The sequence below is a fragment of the Phocoena sinus genome, chromosome 3 (genome assembly GCF_008692025.1).
Source record: "Phocoena sinus isolate mPhoSin1 chromosome 3, mPhoSin1.pri, whole genome shotgun sequence".
NCBI lineage: Eukaryota > Metazoa > Chordata > Mammalia > Artiodactyla > Phocoenidae > Phocoena > Phocoena sinus.
Window position 1 is genome coordinate 117269068 of NC_045765.1, and position 26367 is coordinate 117295434.

A 26367-nucleotide genomic window follows, 5' to 3' on the forward strand; every position below is an offset into this window, starting at 1 on the left:
TAAAATACAGCATAGAAATGACTTATTCACTACATTAAAAGCTCTGTCTTAAATAAAATATTATTCCAGGTAATTAAATTTTTCACCTCCAATTATGCACCCCCAGAACTAAATTCTTCTTTTTTTTTTTTTTTTTGCAGTACACGGGCCTCTCACTGTTCTGGCCTCTCCCATTGCGGAGCACAGGCTCCGGACGCGCAGGCTCAGCGGCCATGGCTCACAGGCCCAGCCGCTCCGCGGCATGTGGGATCTTCCCGGACCGGGGCACGAACCCATGTCCCCTGCATCGGCAGGCGGACTCTCAACCACTGCACCACCACGGAAGCCCCAGAACTAAATTCTTGATTCTCTTCTTCCCAAAACATTTGGTGTAAAATAACATTCAGTCCAGACAATAACTACTTATAAGAGGTGTCTGGATATTTAAAGTTGTAAAAACGAATAAACGTCTGATACATGATAATTCATTTTCAGGGAACTGACTGATATCAACTGAAAAAATAAAGATTTGTCATCAGTTAATATTTATGCAACCCCCACAACATGTTTGAAACTGTGATATGTATAAAGATGATAAAAGTCAAAGAGAAAATGAACACTGCTTTCTATTAAATAACAAGTTCGGATGATAAACAAAAGGTAGGAGGACTAAAAAACTCCTTCAAAAATGTGTCTTATTCTACAGGGGACTTTGCTCCATACTATGTAACAACCTAAATGGAAAAAGAATTTGAAAAAGAATAGATATATGTATAACTGAATCACTTTGCTGTACACCTGAAACTATCACAACGTTGTTAATCAACTATACTCCAATATAAAATAAAAAGTTAAAAAAATTTACCTTATTAGTATGCATTTTTTTCCAACCACCTTAAACTACTGAAAGCTACAACCTCACATTATGTGTGAAACCTACAAAGCCTTTTCTCAATTTTCAGTGAAACAAGCATCAAAATTTAGAATTCTCAAGCAGGTAAGGCTGCTGCTGCTTCTTTTTCTACCTGTAAATACAGCCTTTTGATGGTAGACTACTGAACAAGGTTTAGTTCTCTAACAAAACTGCAGACTTCAGCTGCTACGTTGCTTCTTTCTAAGGCACAAGTTAAATCTGAATCCACTGAACAGACATTGTAATGCTGACCTTTAGACAAAATCTTCTCTTGAAAACAGTTAGCATTATTTCAGTATTATGATATTACCTATATTCCCAAAAAGATGTTTTAAAATTTTAGTCATATCTTTACTTATTCTCTAGTGAAAAATAAACAAGAATTACCCAGGAAAGTTTACTACACATAGGTAAATTAACCAACAATTGCTATTGCACATAGCTAGAGAAATATTGAAGAATAATATTTAATATTATGCTGTAGGGGTTTTGAATAATGCCTTGAGACTTTTAATTCGTTTGAAAAGGCAGCTCTTCAGGCTTATCTGATCCTCAGTAAAAGTTATTAAAAATTAACACAATCATTTGGAAAATACACTTATTTAACATCAAAGTATAACATCTTTTAATATACTCTTTTTAATAAACTTGAGTTAATATTCCAAAACCAGATAATTCTTTGACAGACTTTTGAAGCAATAAACTTGCTTTTTAAGATATAATTCACATACCACAAAATTCACCATTTAAAAGAATACAATTCAGTGTTTTTTATTATATTAACAAGGCTGTATAACAACCATCACCACCACCTAATTCCAGAACATTGCATCGCTCCCAAAAGAAACCCCATACTCATTAGCAGTCCCTCCCCATTCTACCCCCTCCCAGTCCTTGGCGACAGCTAATCTACTTTCTGTCTCTATGAATTTGCCTATTCTACATATTTCATAGAAGGATAACTACACAATATTTGTTCTTTGTGTCTGGCCCAATGTTTTCAAGGTTTGTCCGTGTTGTAGGATGTGTCAAAACTTCTTTCCTTTTTATGGCTGAATTACTCCACTTGTAGGTTTATTATAGCTTTAGAAGTTCCTTGACATTATTCTTTTTACCTATTTAATATTCTTGGATTTTACTTACGTAATGGGATGTTTTGTTGTAACCAGTAGAAATTACCTGTGTCTTCACCCAGCCTCTCTTTATCACTCTGAAGTCTAGGATCATGCTGTGACATAAGCAAAGCAGGGTGACAACTGCTTTCCTGAAAATCACAATGGAGGTGTCCAAAGGAGAGATGAGGAAGAGCCGAGGATGACATAATCCAGTCCTCAGCGCCTGCATCACGGGCAGGTGGCCAGTGAAGTTGCACAGGGTCCCCCTCTCGGAAGGGCCCTGTGCTTGGAGTTTAATGCTCAGTGGTCACCCTAGTGAAAGTCTAATTAACTTTATCTTTGAATCTGTGTTCTGTACGTGAAGTCTGATGGGACAATGGCCTCAGATCTTGTGCAGTCTGCCTCCCCCCATCTCCCTGGGATGGGTTCTTGGCTCCCTGCTTCCCTGCTGACTGGTGCCTGGGCCCTGGGTCCTGCCCTACCTTCTCCTCCCCACCCCTGCCTAGCACCTGGTACACCCGCCCCCAGTGGGGGCCTGACACAGGTGTAGGGAGGATCAGAGGTCAGGTGTGCCCCCCATGGTGTCTCAGGGAAGAGCATGGCAGCCCCATCACTGTCCTGGGCTGGCAGTGCTGAGGTGTGCTGCTGAGGTGTGCTCTCCAACAGGCCACTCTGCGTGTTGGGGGAGGGGGGGCTGGGGGGGGGATGCTAAGGGCTAGGCTTTTGCTCGTTCCCCATCTGGGTACCAAGCACATTCTCACATGGAGGCAGCACATCCTTGGGGACATGGTGGGCCCATGGGAAGTAGAGATGCCTGGCGGGGGCGGGGGTGGGGGTGGGGTGGGGCCTGTCATTAAATAACAAATAAAAACACCATGACTGGTAGAAAGACCACAGAAGAAGGGAACATGTTTCATATTTTAGTATCTTTCACAGTAGTTTTCTCCTTTTTGAACAAAGGGTTCCATATTTTCATTTTGCACTGGGGTCTGCAAATCATGTAGCTGCCCTACCAGTGATCCATAAAGCTTGCTAGTATTAAAAATTTAGAGAAAAAAAAAAAAAAAAAAAAAAAATTTAGAGCACCACTCATAGCTATTCTAACTCTTTTTTCTTGGTGGGGGGGACTTAACCTTTTGAAAAGATGTTTTCACAAGACTCGGAAAGTCAAAGGTCTCTCTCCCACCCGGCTTCATCTCCTCTGCGTTTAAACAACATTTACTCTATCTTTTTCAGTTTCTTTATGCATATACAAGCTTACAAATGTGTAATTCCCCCCCTCCACTTTACGCAAAAGTTAACACACTATGTGTAAGCACCTTGCTGTTTTCACTTAACAATGTATTGGTTTGTTATTGACCTTGAGTAGAAGAAAAGATAAGTAAAAGTATTTTTCTTCAGCCAGCACCATTCAAGGGGGAAAGGACAGTCTTTTCAACGCATGATGCTGAGACAACTGCATGTCCACGTACAGAAAAATGTCGAACCCCTTCCTGAAACCGCACCAAAACACAACTCAAAATGGATCACAGACCCAAACGTAAGAGTTAAAATTATAAAACTCTTAGAAGAAAACAAAGGATTAAATCTTTGCAACCTTGGAATAGGCAATACCTTCACAGATAGGACACCAAAAGCACAAGCAAAAAAGAAAAAAAGAAAAAAATATAAAAATTGGACTTCATCAAAATTTAAAGTGTTTATGCTTCAAAGGAAAATACCATCAAGAGGGTGAAAAGACAACCCATAGAAGAAAATATTTGCAAATCATACATCTGATAAGAGACTTGTATCCAGAACACATGAAGAATTCTTACAACTCAATAAAAAGACAAGAGCCCAATTACAAAATGGGCAAAGGATCTGAATAGACAGTTCTCCAAAGAAGATATACAAATAGCCAACAAGCACATGAAAGATGCTCAGTATCATTAGCCATTAGGGAAATGAAAATCAAAACCACAGTGAGGTACCATGTCACACCCACTATGATGGCTACCGTCAAACAGACACACAATAACAAGTGTTGGAGAGAATGTAGAGAAATCAGAATCCTCACACACTGCTGGCAAGAATGTAAAATATGCTCTGGACAGTTTGGCTGTTCCTCAAAATGTTAACCTAAGAGCTACCATATGACCCAGAAATTGTACTTGTAGGTTTATATCCAATAGAAATGAAAACATACCCATATAAAAACTTATACATGAATGTTCATAGGAGCATTATTCATAATATCCAAAAAGTGGAAACAATCCAAATGTCCATCAACCAATAAATGGATAAACAAAATGCAACCTATCCATACAATGAAATATTATTCAGCCATAAAGAGGAAGGAAGTGATTCCTCCAAAATTTAAACATAGAATTACTACATGATTCAGCAATTCCACTTCTGAGCATATACCCAAAAGAAATGGAAGCAGGGACTCACACAGGTATTTGTATACTCATGGTCACAGCAGCATTATTCCAAATAGCCTCAAAGTGGAAGCAACCCAAAAGTCCACTGATGGATAAGTAGACAAAATGTGGTATGTACATACATTGGAGTATTATTCAGCCTTAAAGAGGAAGGAAATTCTGAAACATGTTACAACATGGATAAATCTTGAGGACATTTTGCTAAGTGAAATATGCCAAACACAAAAGGACAGATATTATATGATCCCACTTAAATGAGGTTCCTAGAGTAGCCAAATTCATAGACAAAATAGAATCATGGTTGTCGGGGCAGTGAAGGAGGTGGGGAATAGGGAGTTAGTGTTTAATGGGGACAGAGTTTCAGTTTGGGAAGATAAGAACATTCTGGAGATGGATGGTGGTGATAGTTGCACAACAAAGTGAATATACTTAATGCCAGAGCGCTGTATACTTAAAAATGGTTAGAATGGTGAATTTTGTATTATGCATGTTTTACTTCAATCAATCAAGCAAGTAAGCAAACAAGACTCTGTTCTTACCCAAAAGAAACAAACAAACGACTAGCTTCTTACCAAGGGAGGTCCTCCCAAGAAAATGGTACCCTGCTTGCGTACGATGATGTTTTCATCAGCCATCGCAGGCACGTAAGCTCCTCCTGCTGTACAGGAGCCCATGACCACTGCTATCTGGAATCCAAGCACACAAGAAACTCATGCAGTACAGCTCAGACAGTGAATTTACACAGTCCCTGGATCTACAGTTCCACAAACACTGCAGTACCAGGGGATATTACAAGCTTGTACCCGTGTTTCTCTCTTTCCCTTTGGCTGTGCCATGCAGCTTGTGGGATCTCAGTTCCCGACCACGGATTGAACCGGGGCTACGGCAGTGAAAGCCCGGAATCCTAACCACTAGGCCACCAGGGAACTCCTTGTGTTTCATTTTTAAAATGGAGTCCTCTAAGTGTTTAGAATGGTTTCCTAACTTTTGTATCAAAGCATTTTGAAGGACTTATGTCACACTTTACAAAGCTTGTGGACAATCTCCCTGTTAAAGAGAAGACTGGCCAAACAGACCTTTACCCTGAGCAACCAATGGAGAGAAGAAACTCACAATCCATCCATAAATTAGCAAAATTATATTAAAAGGACAACTTTTAAACCTAATAATAATAACAGTAATAATAAGTCCTCTAAACAATTGCCACTTACCTCAAAGGAATACTGAAATAATTCTCCAAATGAGTAATGTTAATTTTGTGTTACCCTGAACATAAGACCTTCTAAATATAAAACTAATGTTAGCATCACAATTGAAAATCTTGCTAAAAAGAAAGTCCATTGTGTTGAAGCTGGGTGATGCATACCTGAGGGTTCACAGTACTATGTTCTCTACTTTTGTGTGTGTTTGAAATTTTCCATGATAAAAGCTTAAAAAAAATTCTTGCTTAGAGATTAGTATGACACATAATAAATATGGGTTTTGCTGATTACCCCTAGACAGGAATAAACAATATCACAGAGAAAAATAAGAGAAGTATGTGGTGAATATTCTCTTTAATTATCACATGAAAGTAGGTTTTGCTAATTCCAATATGCCATCAGTTTTCCTTCTAGTCATACAAGTATCTGTTCTGAAAAAAAAAAAAAAAGCCACACTAGTATTAATCCAAAAGTGAAAGGCAGCATGAGTTAACATTTTTCCATCTAAATGGCTGTCACAAAAGGCATTTTCCCCTATTTCATGTAACATTATGAAAAATGGCTGTAACATTTGTCAACATACTACAGAAGTGTTTGCCACTTATGGTTTTGCTTATCAATCACCCAGGTTTTTTTCTTTCAGTTTTACTGGAATATAATTGACATACAGCACTGTATCAGTTTAAAGTATATAGCATAATGATTTGACTTACATATAGCATGAAATGATTCTTAGTAAGTTTTAGAAAATATCCATCAGGGACGTTGCTGGCGGTCCACTGGTCAGGACTCCGCACTTGCACTTCAGGGGGCTCGGGTTCAGTCCCTGGTGGAGGAACTAATATCCCGCATGCCATGTGGCAAATTAAAAAAAAAAAAAAGCGGAGCCTAACCACTGGACCGCCAGGGAAGTCCCCAAAATTTTTAAAATAGAAGAAAAATGTTTTTCTTATGATGAAAAAACCCCTTAGGATCTACTCTTAACAACTTTCATATATAACATAGAGCAGTGTTCATTATATTATTCATATTGCACATTACATCTCATTACTTATTTATCTTAAAACTGGAAGTTTGTACCTTTCGACCTCCTTCACCCAATTCCCCTTCCCCCCATCCCTCGTCTCTGTAACTACAAATCTGATCTCTTTTCTTATGGGCGTGTTTGTTTGGTTGGTTTTGAAGTAAAATCAACCTACAGCACTATGTTAGTTACTGTAATACAACAGAGGGATTTGATATTTCTATACATTTCAAAATGATCACCACAATAAGTCTAGTTACAGTATGTCGCCACGTAAAGATATTACGTAATTACTGACTATATTCCCCCCACTGTACATTTCATACCCACGACTCATTTACAACTGGAGATCTGCACCTCTTAATCCCCCTCACCTATTTCTCTCCCTCCACCCACACCCCACCTCCCCACAGAAGTCTGTTTTGAAGATATCTATGGCTAGAAAAACTCTTGCCCACAAGCACAAGGAAACATTCATCATAGCAGTGTTCATAATAGCAAAATATGCAAATAGCCAACATGTCCGTCAATACAATATTTTGAAAGGGATACTGTGGATAAATAAATTCTTTAAAAATCTGGGGCAAAAAATAACACAGGAAAGGTTAGTACTTCATAAATCCAAGTGGAGGGTACATGAGTGTTCTGGTCTATTATTCTCTGTACTTTCTTCAAGTCTGAAATATTTTATGGGTTTTTCTTTAAGTTTATATCGGAAGCAAAGGACACAATTTCACCTTATCACCCTGTTCTCTGCACTAGAACACTAGAATCCACTATCAAAAAAAGAAGTCAAGGAAGGAGAGAAAAGTCACAATGATGTGAGAATATGAAAGGGGACAATTTTCAAAAGTAAGCTCTAAAGAGGCACAGCAGGGTTCCATGAAAACAACTATTGAGCAAAAGGAGAGAAAAGAAGAGCAACTGTCAGCAAGTGGTGTCCCAAGACCAAGGACTGGGGGTTGGGGGTGGGGACGGAGCAAACAAAGACGAGTTATCCTGTCAAAATGTCACAAGACAAAAATGAGGGAAATGAAACTAAATGCCATCCTGTCATCTCAGGGTGGAGAGAAAAGATGTACCAATTTAGCAGAAAAGTCTCTCAAGAGAATAGCTGACAAATTATTAGCACATAAGGCAAACAACAGTCTCTCCAGCCCTCAGATCTTCCAATGTCCGTCTGAGATGGGCAGTCAGGGTTTCGATCATGCTGCAGCCCCTTTGTACCCCGCAACTCCAAGGGGCAGTGCTGCCGGGCTCCACATCAGGGACCCATTTAAACCCCAGTCCCACCTCCTTTGATTCTTCTCTGTCTTGCTGGCTGATCTTCCCCCATCTCTGAACCTAGACTGGGGGTGCGGGGGCGGGTGGGGAAGAGAATACCCAACTCACTTTGTATTCTCCCCTATCTTGTTTTTAAAACTTATGGCTTGAGACCTCCAAGCCCCTTTTTAACTATCACAAATGCTCTCTCACAAAACAAATTTTACCATATTCCTAAGAACACTTCAGATGCCTTTTCGCCACAGAATCTCCGCAATCAAGGAAATCAACAATCCACTTCTCAGACACCAGGTGAGGCATCACAAACATATACAGAAGACTTCTGCTCAGTAACAGAGTAGGAGACTGTGGTAGGCAGCTTCTAAAACGCCACCGCCCCCCCCCCCGCCCCCTGTCATACTAGACTCTTGGTATTCACTTCCTGTAGGATCACGACCCCTTGAGCGTGCGGTGGATCTGGTGACATGCTGCTTATGAATGGAATGTGGCAAGTGATGGGACATCACTGCTGTGCTCGGGGTGTGAGGGACCGTGCCTTCTGTCTTGCTGGCCCTCTTTCTCGCCCACCTGCTTGCTCACTCTGATGCAGCTAGCTGACATGCTGTGACATGCTGTATGGAGAGGCCCACAAAGGAAAGAACCCACAACAGCTCATAAGGAACTGAGGGGTTACTGCAAAGAACTGAATCCTACCAACAGCCACATGAATGAGGTAGGGGGCGGAGCCTTGAGAGGACGGCAGTCAGTCACATGATCCAGCTAAGTGCAGAGCTCGAGGATCCGGCTAAGCTGTGCTCAGACCCCTAACCCACAGAAACTGTGAGATAATAAATGTTGTTGTTTTAAACTGTTATGTCTGGGGGTAATTTGTTCTGCAGTAATAGAGAACTAATACAGAGATCAAAAACCATCTCCCTTAAGTGACTGCAATTTAGGCCCATCTGAAGACCTAGGATAGTCTCTGAAGTGCTTTGTTGTTGCTCTTTAATGTATCTGTGAACTATTCCTCTAGTCCAGAGATGGGAGACAGACCAGCATTAGCATTCTGTACCATCCCAGAGAATGATGAAAAACCAACAGAAAGACGTGGCTAAACCTTGAAGCCATTATGCTAAGTGAAAGAAATCAGGCCCAAAAGCCTACTTAGTACAATTCCATTTATATGAAATGTCCAGAATAGGCAAATCCATAGGTTAGCAGGGGCTGCAGGGACTGGGTAAAAATGAGATTAACTGCCAGTGGGTATGGCATTTCCTTCTGGGGTGATAAAAGTGTTCTAAAATTGATTCATCCCTGTAAATACCCTAAAAACCATTGAATTATACCTATTAAATGAGTAAATTTTATGGTATGTGAATTATAGCTCAATAAATTACACCTCAATAAAACTTACAAAATTTAAAAAAAAATACAAGAGCTAGAGTTACTAAGTATACAGGAATCAAAATTCTCAAATTTATCATCAATGAGAAAGAGAGGCTATTCTAGTTCCAAGTATCTAACAGACACAAAACTTACTACTGCTAAAGCAAGGATTTCCCTGGTGGCGCAATGGTTAAGAATCTGCCTGCCAATGCAGGGGACACGGGTTTGAGCCCTGGTCCAGGAAGCTCTCACATGCCGCGGAGTAACTAAGCCCGTGCGCCACAACTACTGAGCCTGTGCTCTAGAGCCCGTGAGCCACAACTACTGAGCCTGAGTGCCACAACTACTGAAGCCCGTGCACCTAGAGCCCGTGCTCCGCAACAGGAGAAGCCACCTCAATGAGAAGCCCGCGCACCACAACGAAGAGTAGCCCCCGCTCACTGCAACTAGAGAAAGCCTGTGCACAGCAACAAAGACCCAATGCAGCCAAAAATAAGTAAATTTATAAAATATATATCTTGCTCAATAGAAATAAAAGAACACAGTTAAGTCACCACTGTCACACAATCTCCTCTTCTGCATTTAATTCTGAGCTCTTCACTCACAAAATAGAGTGAACGGGCACCAAGATCTCCGCCACTGTGTCTACTGCTGCTTCTCACAGAGCATGGGGACCCCAGGGCCCAAACAGCACCAATGACTTTCCACATCCCAAAGCATTTGTCTGTAGTACAATGAAGACCTTACACTGGGCCACACTGGACAAATGATTCAGAACCCCAGAAAGATAATTCTGCTGCTTTCTTCTACTAAAGGGACATTAAGGGACATAAGGAAGCTGCGTGACCACAAGCTGTTCTGACCATGCTCAGAGTACAGGTTTGGCTGTGTGGGCAAATCCCAGGCACTATGTCAGGAGAGACATGACTGCGCCCCTCATCTGCATCAGAACAAAAGACAGCTCCCACGAGTTCCACTGAGAGGCCACCATCCACCCTGTCACCAGAGAAGTGGGCCTGCTCTGTGACAAGGACAAGCCAAGAGATCCCTCTTGCAGGGTCAGGAGGCCCATGGCAACTCAAAAACCTGAATTCAGAGCAAGAAAACAGCAAGTAGGTTAAGAATGATGTGTAACTGACAGTAACAATCTTTGTCATCACTGGCACAGACGGCACAGCAAAAGCTGGAAGTGAAAGGAAACGAGAGGCTACAAAACAGAGGTAATAGTCTGGAAAAACTTTGGACAAAATTTCATTACCCTCCAGGTCTTGCCTGCACAAGTAGAGACTGGTTCTCGTCACACGAAAAACAAATTACATATTGTAGGTCAGCAGCCTGCCCTATGGAAGGGGTGTCTGAGAGGGAGTCAAGAGGTTTTATACCCAATTCTGAGAAGCTGTGTGAACTTTAGACCTCCATCTTTCCACTGAAAAATTGCCGAAGACTATCTAGTTCAAAGGCTCTCTGTGATAAATGTAATAGAACTTGGGGAGGGAGATTTCCAGTTGCTTGGTGGAAAAGCCATTAAAATTATAATATGTTTTTTAAATCTCTCATCTTTCTTCTTTTTCCATTCAAAGTACTGTAGAAAGCAAATACTGCCTGTATCACTTTTTTCTTCCTCTACCTAAAGAGTCACCATTAAAAAATAAAAGCCATAACACACACATATCTATTCAATGGCTGTCCAGAATTTAAGAACATTATCAACTATACCAACGATCACAATGCTGATCCCAGAACGTGCATGCTTATCCGTGCTCACTGGATAGGATGAAGTGTACACAGAGAACAAAAAGTCCATCTCACTCAGAACATTCTGTTTCTTCCTCAATCCTTTTATCAGAGAGCCTCAAAACAAAAAAAAAACAGAGTGGTTTCTTCTACCCCTGACCCTATCTGGCTTCATGAGAAGGTTGAAATGCATTTTAAAAATAATAATATACAGTGTTTATCCTAACTAGGACCCTCAAAACAATTACCAAGGTCTGAGGCAAAGAAAATAAATTTCAAAAATAATGAGCTAAGCCAAGGAGGGAAGAGGGAAAAGTTAAGAAAAGAGGAAGGGAGGGATACTTGAGAATAATTTTAGGCACATCTCCAAAAAGAAGAACAAACAGGCAGAAGTGCAAAGAAGAAAAAAGGGGGAAAGGCCTGAGGAGCTGCAACTAAGTATAACTAGGCGAATAACAGCTATTTCAGAAGACATAAACCGTTAATAAAAAATAGAAACATTTGCTGCTGGGGTGGTAGGATCACTGTAAAATGAGGAAGAGAATTAATGCATCAGAGCAAAACCAGTCTAGACTAGACTCTCACTAGACTATAAAAATTAATGGTAACATAAGACTTGAAGAAAACAAACACCAAGATCTCACTTCTGAAGAGAACTATAAGTCTCACATTTAAAAAGCCAGCAACATGGGAACCACATCAGGAAAACAAAAGAAGCACAGCCCCAAGATCATCACGGCATCAGGCATGGATTTGGAGTAGGACCAGAGAAGGTATCCTCAGGACACGAGGCTCAGAGAAAGACCACTGGACACCAATACGCCAAGTCTTTAAACTTCAAAACAAACCAGGGTCCTAAAACCTACCAGAAAGTAAGGAAAAATGACACAGAAGAGAATACAAAGGTAACTACCTAGTTAACTGTTTATTCTCAAGTGCGAAAACAAAATTGTTGAAACTGGGAGGTCTGTAGGAATCTGGCCACATCTTTACAGCTGCAAAAATATAGGAAAAAACAGAGATATGGTTGTCAAGAGACATACTTCTTAGAAATCAGTGGATAAATGGACTTACAAAGGGCAAGGTTAATAACATTAAATAAAAACCAACCTTGGGGAGGAACAGTGATTGAACAAGTAAGGGAAGCTAGTGCTCACTATCAAAATGCACACGTAACATAACTGCAGTTACAACAGTTATTGCTTTATGTAGGAAATACAAAAAATTGTTGACAGTCCACCTAAACCAAAGTCTTAAATAAATAATAAAATATATTGGAAATTCCCTGGCCATCCAGTGGTTAGGACTTGGCACTTTTACTGCCATGGCCTGGGTTGAATCTCTGCTCAGGGAACTAAGATCCTGCAAGCCATGCGGCGCAGCCAAAAATAATGATGATGATGGTAATAATAATAATAATAAACATACATTAAAATATACGAAATAGAACTACTCAGTATGTTAAGTATCACTTTAATGGTTATTAAGGAGTTTCACTCAAATAATAAATTATTAAGTCGGTAAGTAAATGCGTTGGGATATAAACAATCCAATATTGTCTCTAATCTCAAGTGGCATAGAGTCTAGTAAAGGAAGTTAGTCAGGATATGTCTAGATAAAAGGGATAAATGCCATTAGTAAGGTATAGCTCAAGAATTATGGGAGTTGGGGTGGGGGGAAGATCACTTCCGGTAAGGGATTCTGGGAAGCTTTCCTAGAAAAGGTGGCATCAGAGATGCACCTTGGAAAATGGGTTGGAGACTCAGATCAACCCATATGGAAGGACTGGGGAAAGAGAGTCTGGCATGGACCTGAGCAGAAACTCATAAAGGTCACGATGCACATGAAAAATAGCAAGCGCTTCAGACTGACGGCAGTTTACAATGCATGATCAGTAAGGCTAGAAAGTTAGGTTGGAACCAGATCACACGAGGTCTTAAGTATCAGGCTGTAAAGTCTGGTCTGGAACAAGGGAACTAGATAAAGAATAACCTTATAGTAATGTGTACAATAGACAGAAAATGCCTGAACTAACTATGGTGACGGCAGTAGGAATGGAGTGGAGTGGACCAATCCAAAGGTAAAAACCAACATGACTTGATTCATCAAAGGTTTACTATGTATTGATTACCTGCCCAGCATCAAAGGAGCTCCCAGGGGTACAAAAATAAGGAAGATATATATTTCTGACCTAAAAGGATTAAGTAGGGGAAAAATCAGAGAAGAGACAATGATGACATCAAAGTTTCAATCCTAGAGAAAAGAGCAAGAAGGAAGTACCATCAACAGCACACAGAAACATGGGTGAAGGAACAAATCAGCAGGGGCAGCTAAATACAGAATGTCTACTCTGAGCCTCTGGCACCAGCAGGAAATCTAACCAAACAACAGAACCCCAAGGGTAGGTGGAGGTGGAGGGAGGCCAGGACCAGAGAATGATCATGGAAGTGACAGGTATGTCATTAGATCTTATTAAACTACTAAGGACAAGTTCTTGAATGGGGTTGGGAGGATTAAATGAAGAGAGTGGGAGAAGAAGGAAACCAGTGGCACGAAGCCTAAGGAGAGTTTCAAGAAAGGGAACAATAACAAAACCAACAGGTTGTACAGCGTGAGAATCTCTAGGAGGTTAAGGTTAGCGGGACCCTCCGAGGGCAGCGAGGTTTTTAGGAAAGTGAGTGGTCAGGAACGAAGATGCTGGGCCAATCCTTAAGAAGTCTGGTAATCCAGGGAGGGAGAGAAGCTTCAAAAACAGCAGAAGCTAGAAAAGGTCCTTTCTTTGTGCATCATTTTTTGCTACTTTTTCCTTTAAAAAAAAAAAAAGAGGAAGTCAACATGATTATTGGCTGTGAGAAAAAAAATTAAGTGGATGTGAAATATTAAAGCAAAAGAGAGAAAGGATTAATGATGAAGCACAAATAAGGGATTACTATTAAGATTATAAATGACAAGTCTAGCCTTGGAGAAGAGAGACAATTCTTCCTGGGATTAAAAAAAAAGACAGAGTAAGCAGTATTGTTTTTAATAGAACAGTGCTCACATATGACTTTCTCAGTAAAGTACGAAGCAATAGCTTCAGTGGCGATATCAGGTTTATAGTTCATATATTGGGGAAAAGATGAGAAGAGGCACCATGGACACTAGGATACAATAACAATTAGATTTTTTTTTAATTCCACAAGGTTCATGAGAATATAAGAAGGCAAACCCCAACCACAAACTTCCTATTGGGGTGAAATAGAAAAAATAAATGCTGAGAAGTGGCTCAGTTAAAGAAATACTGATGTTAAAATTTTTAGGAAACAAAAATTAAATAGGCAAACTGAAGGCATTCAGTCAAATGCCCCTTAGATACTTTAGATTTTTTTATCATAAGCAGATATTGCTTATTCAAAATTATAAGGACACTTTTAATTTTAAAAAGACCTAGTTCTTAAAGCACTTCAAGCTTCAGGTTCCACAGGAGCAGGGACCCTACCTGGTTTTATTCATCTAGTACAGGGCCTGGCTTAGAGTAGCTTCTCCATAAATATCTGTTAGATGTTGGCTGACGTTTTATATAGTTCCACAAAATCTACATGAAGAGAAAGACAGAGCACAGAATGAGCATGCAAGGTGGCAGAGGTCTACAGTGAGTTGAATGGTGCCCCTCTGCGCCCCAAATTTGTCCACTCCTAAATCTCCGGAACCTGTGAATGTGACCTTATTCGAAAAAAAATGGGTCTTTGGGGCTTCCCTGGTGGCGCAGTGGTTGAGAGTCCGCCTGCCGATGCAGGGGACACGGGTTCGTGCCCCGGTCTGGGAAGATCCCACATGCCGCGGAGCGGCTGGGCCCGTGAGCCATGGCCGCTGAGCCTGCGCGTCCGGAGCCTGTCCTCCGCAACGGGAGAGGCCACAACAGTGAGAGGCCCGCGTAACGCATAAAAAAAAAAAAAAAAAAAAAAAAAAAATGGGTCTTTGCAGATGTAATTAAGTTAAGGATCTTCAGATAAGATCACTCTAGAGTACCCAGGGGTGCCCTAAATCGAGTGACAAGTATCCTTGTAAGGGAGAGAGGGCGCAGAGGAGAAGACCATGGGAAGACCAAGGCAGAGACTGGAGTCACATAGCCACAAGCCAAGGGAACGCCTGGAGCCATCAGAAGCTCAAAGAGGCAAGGAACGGAATCTTCCTTAGAGCCTTCTGAGGGAGCACGGCTCGGCCGCCACCTTGATTTCAGACGTCTAGCCTCCAGAAACTTGAGAGAATAAATTTATGTTATTTTAAGCCACCCTGTTTGTGGTCATTTGTTACGGCAGCCCTAGGAAACTAATACAAGTTTCGTATAGCTATATAAACTATAATACCAGGTTAAATGGGCTAATTTCCCCTATAAGACAAAAGATCACAATAAGAATTTCATAACAGATAATGGATGCAAGGGCCATCTGTGCAAAAGTGAGCAAAGCTGAAGTTTCTATTTAGATAAACAAAGCATAGATATACGCAAGGTCACCACATAACAGTGAAATATATAATAAATAATAACAACACATTGTATTGGTAGATTATAAAGAAGAGAGGTAATAATTGCAACTGATGACTAATTAATTAGAATACTAATAAAAATACTACAAACTTAAGAAATTCAATAACAAAACAAAAACAAAGGAGTTGCAGCAGTATTATGAAGTATTTCAAACATACAAAAAAGATTAGAATAGTAAAATAAATATTCTTTACCTACTACCCAGTCTTAATAAATCTTAACATTTGGTCAAACTTACTTCTGAATTTTTTTAAAGGAATAAAATATTTCACATACAGTTGAAGCCTCTATAGACCTCCTACTTGGCCTTTATTCTCCTCCTCCGTCCCACCTCAAAGGTAACCACTGTTCTAAAGTTGAGTCTATCATTCCCATGTACCTGTTTATACATAATAGATTTGACATATTTAACACTTGTATACATAGCAATTTGCTATACATTTATTCTATGCTTTTTTTTTTTACCCAACATATTTTTTGAGACTTACTTCTGATGACGCACACAATTCTAGTTCATTCATTTTAACAGCTAGTAACTATTATAACTCTCCTATGAATGGGCATTTACTTTGTTCTTTAACTTTTGCTATAACAAACAATGCTACAAGGAACTTTCTTGTACATGTCTCCTCATACATATACTAGAATTCCTCCAGAGTATAGTCCTAAAAAAGCAATTTTACTCAGTGTTCTTTCTTTTTAAAAACTCTTTTCCTTTGGTAAATAACCTTTATTATAGCATAACAGTATTCCCATATTTAGCAGATGAATCTGACTGGAGATATCCTGATAATGCTTTCTGTGGAAAAAGACTAAATTCTGTATTAAATTCTGTTCTGGAAATTCCCTGGCGGTCCAGTGCTTTGGACTCCATGTTTTCACTGCCAAGGGCCTGGGTTCAATCCCTGGTCAGGGAACTAAGATCCTGCAAGCTGCATGGCACAGCCAAAAAAAAAAAAAAAACAAATTCTGTTTTAAGTCATCTCAGAATACCTGGTTAGCAAAGACATTTGATGCAAGAAGCAATACGTCTCATTAATGAGAAATTACCTGTATAATACTTTTAGAAGACATAACTGCCTGATTATAGAATATGCGGCCAAAGTGATCTCGATCTGGAAATACTTCTGCTTGTCGAGGTAAGTTTGCTCCTCCCGAATCAACTAAAGAGAAATAAGTACATCTCAATGAACAAAACATGCTACACACAGGAAGACTTATCTCAATGATAACATCAGTTCTTTTTTTTTTGCAGTACGCGGGCCTCTCACTACTGTGGCCTCTCCCATTGCGGAGCACAGGCTCCGGACGTGCAGGCCCAGTGGCCATGGCTCACGGGCCCAGCCGCTCTGCGGCATATGGGATCCTCCCGGACCGGGGCATGAACCTGTGTCCCCTGCATCGGCAGGCGGACTCTCAACCACTGCACCAGCAGGGAAGCCCAAACATCAGTTCTTAATTACATTCGCAAAAAACTTGCCCTATTTTTCTAAACTCTTCTACAGCCTCTTTCTCCAATCCTTCAACACAGCCCCCCAAAATGTACTGTTTTCTTCAAACACATTAGGCTCTCCTACCCCTGTGCAGAATTCCACTTGAAATGTTTAGGACATTCTCTCCCTTGAGGATTAGCCCCAGAAACACCAGAACTCCTTAACCAGTTCAGCGAAAATTGGATCTTTCTCTCTTTTAAAACAATCTGAAAATCATCTACAGAATTCATGTGATAATTGTATTGCACGTCGCCTCTGGTACTCTCTTTACTGCAGATTACCGTGGTGGATAAGAATGTCAGCTGAGTTCAAAACAGAGCTTCCTTACTTCACAGCTGTGTGATCACAGGTGTGTTTCCGAACCAGTCTACTGCCTCGGTCTCCCCACCAGTGAAATGAAGGCAACAGTGGCTATCCCATAGGGTTGCAATTGGGATGACATGAAATAGTGTATGTGAAGCACTCAGCTCAGCACATACTGTGAGCGCACGGAGTGAACGCCACAAAAAGTTAGCTAGTCTTATACCTATCACTCTTGCCTGCAACCACTAAGTCTTCTATTGATATTTAATACATTAAAGACAGGGACAACACAATACTCTTCACTGCATCCCCTACAGTGTTGGGCACAGCACCTGCAAGCAGTGGGGCCTCATTGGCTGTTTTCTATACCTGCAATGCAGTTCACACTCTGAATCAACGAGGTAAATTCACTTTCATAGGAGAAAAAAGTCTCATCAGTACCTGTTCAAATATCCATAAAAATGAACAGTATATACTGGCGTTTTTACAAACCAATTTAAGCCAATATCCAGGAAGTACCAATTTTAAACTGCCTTGGTTTTATGTCTTTTTAAAAATATCCTTAGATTTAAATGTACTTTCATTCCAAATATAAATTACTTTCACTGAATATTAAATTTCTTTAAATTACGTCTGCTCAAACTATGTACATAATCAAGCATTTAACCTAGTACCTAGCACTCAAGAGACCCATATATATTAGCTATTATTTTTTCATGGTTTGAACCCATTATGGTGAACAGAAAAACAAAATATTGGGTTGGTCAAAAAGTTCGTTCGTGTTTTTCCACAACATGGTTCTAACTAGTGCTTAGTTGACTTTAACTTCATTTGAAACAATTTTGTTAGATTGTATTGTGACAGCTGTCATATCAGCAGTGCATTTAAAAAAAAAACTTATCAAAATTGGTGAATTTTTGTGTAGCCATTTTAATACTGAAGATGGAAGAAAAAAGGCAACATTTTCAGCATATTATGCTTTATTATTTCAAGAAAGGTAAAAACGCAACTGAAATGCAAAAGAAGATTTGTGCAGTGTATGGAGAGGGCACTGCAACAGATCAAATGTGTCAAAAGTGCTTTGCGAAGTTTCGTGCTGGAGATTTCTTGCTGGACGACGGTCCATGGTCAGGTCGACCAGTTGAAGTGGATAGCAATCAAATCGAGACATTAATTGAGAACAATCAGTGTTATATCACACGGGAGATAGCTGACATACTCAAAATATCCAAATCAAGTGTTGAAAATCATTTGCACCAGCTTGGTTATGTGAATCACTTTGACGTTTGGGTTCCACGTAAGTTAAGTGAAAAAAACCTTCTTGACTGCATTTCTACATGCGATTCTCTACATAAACGTAATGAAAACATGTCATTTTTAAAACAAATTGTGATGGGAGATGAAAAGTGGATACCGCACAATAATGTGGAACAGAAGAGATCATGGGGCAAGTGACATGAACCACCACCAACCACACCAAAGGCTGGTCTTCATCCAAAGAAGGTGATTTTGTGTATATGGTGGGATTGGAAGGGAGTCCTCTATTATGAGCTCCTTCTGGAAAACCAAACGATTAATTCCAACAAGTACTGCTCCCAATTAGACCAACTGAAAGCAGCACTCAAGGAAAAGCATCCCGAATTAGTTAACAGAAAAGGTATAATCTTCCACCCGGATAACGCAGGACCCCATGCTTCTTTGATGACCAGGCAAAAACTGTTACAGCTTGGCTGGGAAGTTCTGATTCATCCACCATATTCACCAGACACTACACCTTCAGATTTCCATTTATTTCGGTTTTTATAAAATTCTCTTAATGGAAAAAATTTCAATTCCCTGGAAGACTGTAAAAAGCACCTGGAACAGTTTTTTGCTTAAAAAAAAAAAAAGTTTTGGGAAGATGGAATTATGAAGTTGCCTGAAAAATGGCAGAAGGTAGTGGAACAAAATGGTGAATACATTGTTCAATAAAGTTCTTGGTGAAAATGAAAAATGTCTTTTATTTTTACTCAAAAACCAAAGGAACTTTTTGGCCCACCCAATATATAGAAGAAAAAAACACCACTCTTGTAGAGAAAAAAATGGCAAACCCCAAAATACTGTCAGGGATTCTGCCTCAGTGATGTTATTATGGGTAGTGCTTGTTTACTTTTTCTCCCAGAGTTTTTAGCAAAGAATGTGCATCTCTTTTGTAATTATAAGAGAAGCCAACAGTTTTTTTAAAATATCCATTGATAACGTCATATATACATAGCCTTCTAAACAATCTTATTATTTTTCTAGCTAATAACAGTTTATTTTACAATTCTCGTGACTTGCCCAAGTAAATGCAGGGGAGCCTGTTTTGCATCGCAATTTCTTGTGCCCGTAAGTGTTTCTTCACAGTCACCGGGTAGTAGGTACCTCCTTTGACAGTGGCATCATTGGCAACAATAATGCATTCTACTCTGAAAGGCAGAAATTTCATTGGAAAGAGAACATGAGAGAGTTCTTCAAAGTAAAGACCAATTGCATCTCATTACAAGACACTCCCAATACAGCCTGGCAATTTCTAGTACATATCGCCAGGGACAGCCATTAGTAGACAATCTTATGATATAAAAGTTTTAAGCACTGTTCACATATTTATTTATATAAAATGAATCACTTTTAATAAGTTTACAAACTCTAACTTGATTTTTAAAGAATCATCACCCCATATTAGTAGAGGAAAACGAACAACCTAAGCCACATTTTGTAATGGTTCTGTGAAGGAAGGGGTCCTAACTAGATAATACAAGATAATACAACAACAACAACAAGGAATCCAAGTCTCAGGGTGAGAAAATCCCACATGGTAAACCTTTAAAATTTCCTTTTAGGAAGGTAATTTTCAAAAAGGAAAACTGATCCATCAAAAGTATTTATTAAGAAAAAATAAAAATAAAAAAGTATTTATTTTTCATATTTTCTTCATGTCACTGCCATATGCTTTGCTATAAAACTAAAAGAAGTTTAAAGTACAACACTTATCTTGCTTAAAGTAACAATAGGTACAAACTCTAAAATAGTAGTCTGAAAGCATATACTATAATGAGTCATTAGTGGTGCCCTTTCTCACCAAAACCAGCCTGTCAGGTACCATGGCCCACAAGTAACACGCAAGAAGCAGGGAAGTGAATGAAGAGGGCCAGTAAGGGAGCCTTCTTAGTATTGCCAGGAAACCCGAAGATCAGAGGCTCACTTGAAACTGGAGAGAACAGTGTGGTCTTTACAAAATTTAACCTTTATATTTATGATGTTTTTGCTACCTCACTTTATATTCTCTAGAATTCGAAAAAGAAACTCATTGAATCCTTGCTGAAAATGAAGTAGAGAACAGCAACTGAGCGCACAGCCTCAGGTAGTGTTGTACTTCTTTTATTAGGGTATGTGGCTCCTCTCCTTTGAGCATCAATTTTATTCACTAGGTTACAGATAAAGCCTTTTTCCACATTATAATTAACATTTTATAGAGTGGGATGTACATTTCTAATGACTTTAACATTGAACAAACTAGACTTCAAAAGGAATTTAGGCTTTGGCGGGTGCTGGGCCATACCCCCCACACCTCCAGGGTATGGTCACTCCTCCGTCCTGGGGATGCTGCACTAGAAAAGCTTAAGAAGCTCTGGTACAGGAAAGAGCCCAGGCTATGAAGTCAGACAAAGCTAGGCTGAAATTCTGACTCTGCCACTTGCTATATATACCACCTTGGACAAGAGACATAACCACTTTTACTCGTCTTTTTAAAAGGTCACAGACATGTTACAGAATGAGAAATAAAATTAGTCCACAAAAATACTGTATTAGACATCTATTGGTTTTGCCTACCCAGCATCTATTATTTTGGCAACAAAACTAAACTTTCTTTCAGAAACTGCCCTTTCTCTATTTTTGATCCCTGAGGTTCTAGCGGGACTGACCCCAAAGCCCATCTTCAGACGTGAGCACAAGGACCAGGCCTTTCTACTCAGCGTCCACGCCGTGGGCTCAACAATGGGCTCTAGTCCCAGGCCTTCACCCTCAGGAGCTCTCAGTCCACTGCAGCTGCTAAGCTTAGAGCACAGAAGCCGGGGATGCCTGTGGCCAGCTCGGCCTGCCTAGGAACAAAACCAAAACCCAGCCTGTGACCTGGTAACACCGTTTGTGCTCCTCGACCCAGATAGGCCCAGACTCATCAGTTAAGAGAGTCAATAAATTCTTTTTTGGTTTTAACTAGTTTGCACATCCAGCATCTGCCAGAGAAAGAGTGCTGACCATATTCAACCATATGATTATGTAAGAAAGGTCAATTTCAATTAATATGAAGTACTACTTTAGACCTTTTAAACGAGTGAATTCTTTTTCAGTCATACTATCCAACACTAGAGCAGCTCTAGTGGAAAGATAAAATCAGTCTTGCCCTGGCCCTTGCCTCCATGGAATCTCAGGAGCTAAAATGCACACCCTCCACAGATGAACCTAACACATGTCTGGGTAGGAAGCCTCAGTCCTAAATAATATCACGAGCATAAAACTCACATGCTCACATGCAGAGCAGTGAGTGCTGGACACCCTGCCTCTTCGGCCTGCTTCCTGAACCACATGGCTGAGCGTGGGCAGAATACTCACCCTGACACTCTCCCAATGCCTGTAATAATGCCACCGGCGGGGACCTCCTCATCACCATACAACTGGTAACCGGCAAACTGGGATAATTCCAGGAATGGAGACCTGAATGGAAGAAAAGATGTTGCTTGAATTAATGTCGTTTTTCAAAAAATCATATTTAAACAGTTAACACGTGGAAAAGGAAATTTTCTTCTTTAATGGGGCAATGTTTCAAATATGCGTGTTGGACATAAAATCTACAAAAAGAAAGTCAAAAACAAAATCTAGGGGACTTCCCTGGTGGCGCAGTGGCTAAGAATCCGCCTGCCAATGCAGGGGACATGGGTTCAAGCCCTGGTCCAGGAAGATCCCACATGCCACGGAGCCACTAAGCCTGTGTGCCACAACTACTAAGCCTGCGCTCTAGAGCCCACAAGCCACAACTACTGAAGCCGGTGCGCCACAACTACTGAAGCCCGCGTGCCTAGAGCCCGTGCTCCGCAACAAGAGAAGCCAGCACAATGAGAAGCCTGCGCACCGCAACGAAGAGTAGCCCCCGCTCGCCGCAACTAGAGAAAGCCCACGTGCAGCAATGAAGACCCAATGCAGCCAAAATTAAGAAATAAAATAAATTTAAAAGAAAAAAATAATCTAGTGTGACCATCCTGGGGATTTATACAGTATAGCCATACAAAGGAACACTAGGTTCTTATTTTTAAAGATGTTGTACAGATGTGTTTATTAATATAGAAAGAGAATAGCACCTAACACTTACGTAGCACCTACCACATGCCAGCCTCTCTCCTAGGAGCTTCAGAAACACTAACTCATTCATTCCTCAGAACTACCTCCTGATATGGATCCTATTATGATCCCCACTGACTGATGAGGAAACTGAAACACAGAGATTAGGTCAGTTGTCTAAGGTCACACAACTACTTGTAAGTGGCAGAGCTGGGTTTTAATAAGCTCCGTAATAAAGGACCAGGCTCTTAACCACTGTATTATTCTCACTTAAATGTTCAGGATACACTGGGGGGACAGGGGACAGGGGCGGGCGGGGAGTTATAAAACACCACATTTAGTATGATTCCACATTTAGTATGATTCCATTTATTTATTTATTTGGCTGCGCTGGGTCTTAGTTGCGGCATGTGGGATCTAAGTTCCCTGACCGGGCCCCTGCATTGGCAGCCCAGAGTCTTAGCCACTGCACCACCAGGGAAGTCCCTCTCTCTAACTGGTCTTGGTGCTTCCACCCTCAAGGCCCACAGTCTACTCACAAGACAACAGCCAGAATAACTTTTTAAAACCTAAGTCAGATAAGCCCTACAAAATCTCCCCATTTCTGTCAGAGCAGAAGCCCAAACTCTTACACTGACCTACGAAACCCTTACCGAAATCACCCATCTCCTGCTACTCCCTTGTTCATTCCTCCCACCCCACCACCTTCCAGTCCCTTCCATATCAGCATCTGTGACCTGCCCCCACCGCAGAACCTTCATATTGGCCACTCCCCTCCGCCTGCAACGCTCTCTCCCCAGATATTTAGAGCCCATCTCTCTTCACTCCTTCCAATCTTTGCTCAAATGTCACCACCTCAATGAGGCCTATTCTAACCAACTCATTTGAAACTACAACTTGACCTTCATCTTTCTCTCCCGTACTCTGGTCTATCTTTTCTTTTTCCCATGAAATTTATCACCTTCTAACATACTATATAATTTATGACACTTATCGTTTATTTTCTATCTCCTCCTGCTACAATGTAAATTCGAGTAGGGCAAGGAACTTTGTCTATTTTGTTCAGTGATGTATCACTAGCACCTAGAACAGCACCTGACACATAGTAGCCTCGCAATAAACATCTGTTGTTGAATCTTACGATAAGAACCAGAATTTAAAATCATTTATTTATAAAACTATCTAAGATGGGAATTCCCTGGCGGTCCAGTGGTTAGGACTCTGCACTGTAACTGCCGAGGGCCTGGGTTCAATCCCTGGTCGGGGAACTAAGATCCCACGAGCCACGTGGCACGGCCAAAAAACAAAACAAAACAAAAACAAAAAAAACTGTCTAAGAAAGCACCATGGAATAGAGAACACCCTGAGCCAGCACTTGGGTATGTACCAACCCTGGGTCTATAAGATTGTCAACTCTTTCTCTTGGTAACAGTTTTCCTCTTGATATGTGACGTGCTCGGGCTTTCTCACCACCTCCTGCGATAAAAAATATGATTAGATTAGATGAAATCATTATAAGGTCTCCGTTTAACTTAATATCAGAAAAACATATAACACTTAATCCAAAATATGGTACTTTTTAAAAAATTTAACATACCCTGTGAAAAACAGCTAATTTTTCAGATCATTGAAACTGGCATTTTTAAAAATCAATCTATCCCTGAGCCCACAGTATATTATACATTTTCTAAATTCAGTAGTAATTACTTAAGGAAATAATGCAGTACTTTTCTCTGCATCTCATACATTGCAAATACTGTCTCACCTCCACCACACTTAATACACCTACTATAAATACTAGCACTGTCCTATATGCTATGTGAAATTTGAAAAGTTCCTAACTTCATTTGTATCAGGTAAAAAGCATTATTTTAGAAATGATTTCCATAATAAGCACAAAAAACCTTAGCTAAAGGTGCTATTTTTAGGCCCACAAATAGGAGAGAGTTGAACACCTTATATAGCAATTTAAAAGTCCCCTTTTGTTAGTATCCTGAATCAGAGATGATCTTCCGTGTTTCCTGACATTGCTCCAGACTAAAGGAAATTACAATAATTGAAGAGTCCGCTGGGGTAACCAACCCAGTGAGGCTGCTTGAGGTGAGGGGTACACCAAACCTCACCCAGCCTGAGAACGGCTGGGTTCGGTACCTGGGGAATATCCACAACCCACTCTCAGCAAACCAAGGTAAATAATCAGAACAGACGATCAAATTGTACCTTAATATGTTTACCTTCACTGTTGCCCAAGAATTCCATCTTAATATACTCCTTGTCTACTGAAATGTTCAGCTGTTGAAGAAAGCTATTGGTTTTTAGGTGAGAAAATAAGTTCATACAGATTTCAAACAAGCCTCCAAGTAGCGCAACCTTATTTTCAAATCAGGACTTTCCTATGTCTAAGGGGATTTTTTTTTTTTTCCTGAAAAGGTAGAGGGTATATTTTTAAGACTAAATCTGCCTTAAGGTAACCAAGAAGATCATAACATGCATCTAATCTTTTAAAATGAAAATTATTCTGGGAGGGAAAGCCTTACAAGATAGTATGAATTAAATCAAACAGCTTTCCTCTTTTCTCCAGAGTGTCCTACTGAGGTGTGTATAGTTAGTTACAAGAGACAAGGAGGACGAGAGAGTGACAAAGGGCAGAGGAAACTTCTGAGAGTGACACATTCATCATCTTGATTGTGGTGACGGTTTCACGGGTGTATACGTATGTCAAAACTCATCAAACTGTAAGCTTTAAATAATGTGGCTTATTGTATATTAATTATACCTTAATAAAGCTGTTTAAAAGTAAGTATTAAAGAAAAATAAACCTAAGACACTGCAAAGAAGACCAGGCTTGGGTGAGGGTCTTTGGAGAGTTTGGCAACATAAGCGTCCACTAAGGGGATAGCAGGAAAAAGCATGGCAGGGGAGGGTGGGATGAAAAAGAGATAAGAAAACATATCTGTGTTTTGTTTTGTTTTTTTAGTACTTAGAGCAACACTATTCTTAATTCTGCCTAGAGTTTCACTTTGCTATTCCGAGCACCTAGTGAATTCTGTTTTTATTAGGAAAAACCAGAAAGAGTGCTATCCTTGATACAGATTCTCAGGTCACAGAATTCAGCTCCTCTGGCATTTAAACTGGCCTAGGATATGTGGACCACCACAAAAAGACAGAATGTCACAGCACCTTAGTTTTCCAAGGAGTACTCTTAAAAGATTTTGCTTTAACTATCTCCACTCTCACAGACTCAGAGCCAGAAAAGCCTGATGTTTTCCTTCTATCTCATTTACCACATTGCACTGATTCTAAAACACACATTTTGTTCACATTTTAACACCCCTAAAATCAGGAAGCATTTTACAGTTTATAGCATCTTTTCATCTCTGTCACCAGGGGGCAGTCGCGACATAGCTGTCTGCCTCTGGGTGCACAGCTCAAATGTCTAACTGTAGTCACTTCAACGGTGCTATATGCATTGCTGGAACTACCTGCATGCAGTCTAACTTGAATTTTCAAATGTTTTCAAAAGCTACACAAGCCTTAAACAACAAGGTCCTACTGTATAGCACAGGGAACTATATTTAATATCTTGTAATAAATTGTAATTGAAGAGAATATGAAAAATGTATATATATGTATAACTGAATCACTT

General features: G+C 40.2%; 1 protein-coding gene across 2 annotated transcripts in view; it reads right to left on the reverse strand.

Moving 5' to 3' along the window:
- Positions 1 to 26367, reverse strand: part of MCCC2 (methylcrotonoyl-CoA carboxylase 2) — a 64049-nt gene that overhangs the window by 28726 nt on the left and 8956 nt on the right. For both annotated transcript variants that reach the window (XR_004349318.1, XM_032627934.1), the window contains exons 3-7: positions 24113 to 24197; positions 21999 to 22100; positions 19686 to 19813; positions 16621 to 16733; positions 5006 to 5119 (exon numbers count right to left, since the gene is read on the reverse strand). Coding sequence is in view for 1 of the 2 variants with exons in the window: in XM_032627934.1 (XP_032483825.1) it covers positions 5006 to 5119; positions 16621 to 16733; positions 19686 to 19813; positions 21999 to 22100; positions 24113 to 24197 (542 nt within the window). In the remaining variant the exon portion in view is untranslated. The remainder of the gene's footprint in view (positions 1 to 5005; positions 5120 to 16620; positions 16734 to 19685; positions 19814 to 21998; positions 22101 to 24112; positions 24198 to 26367) is intronic.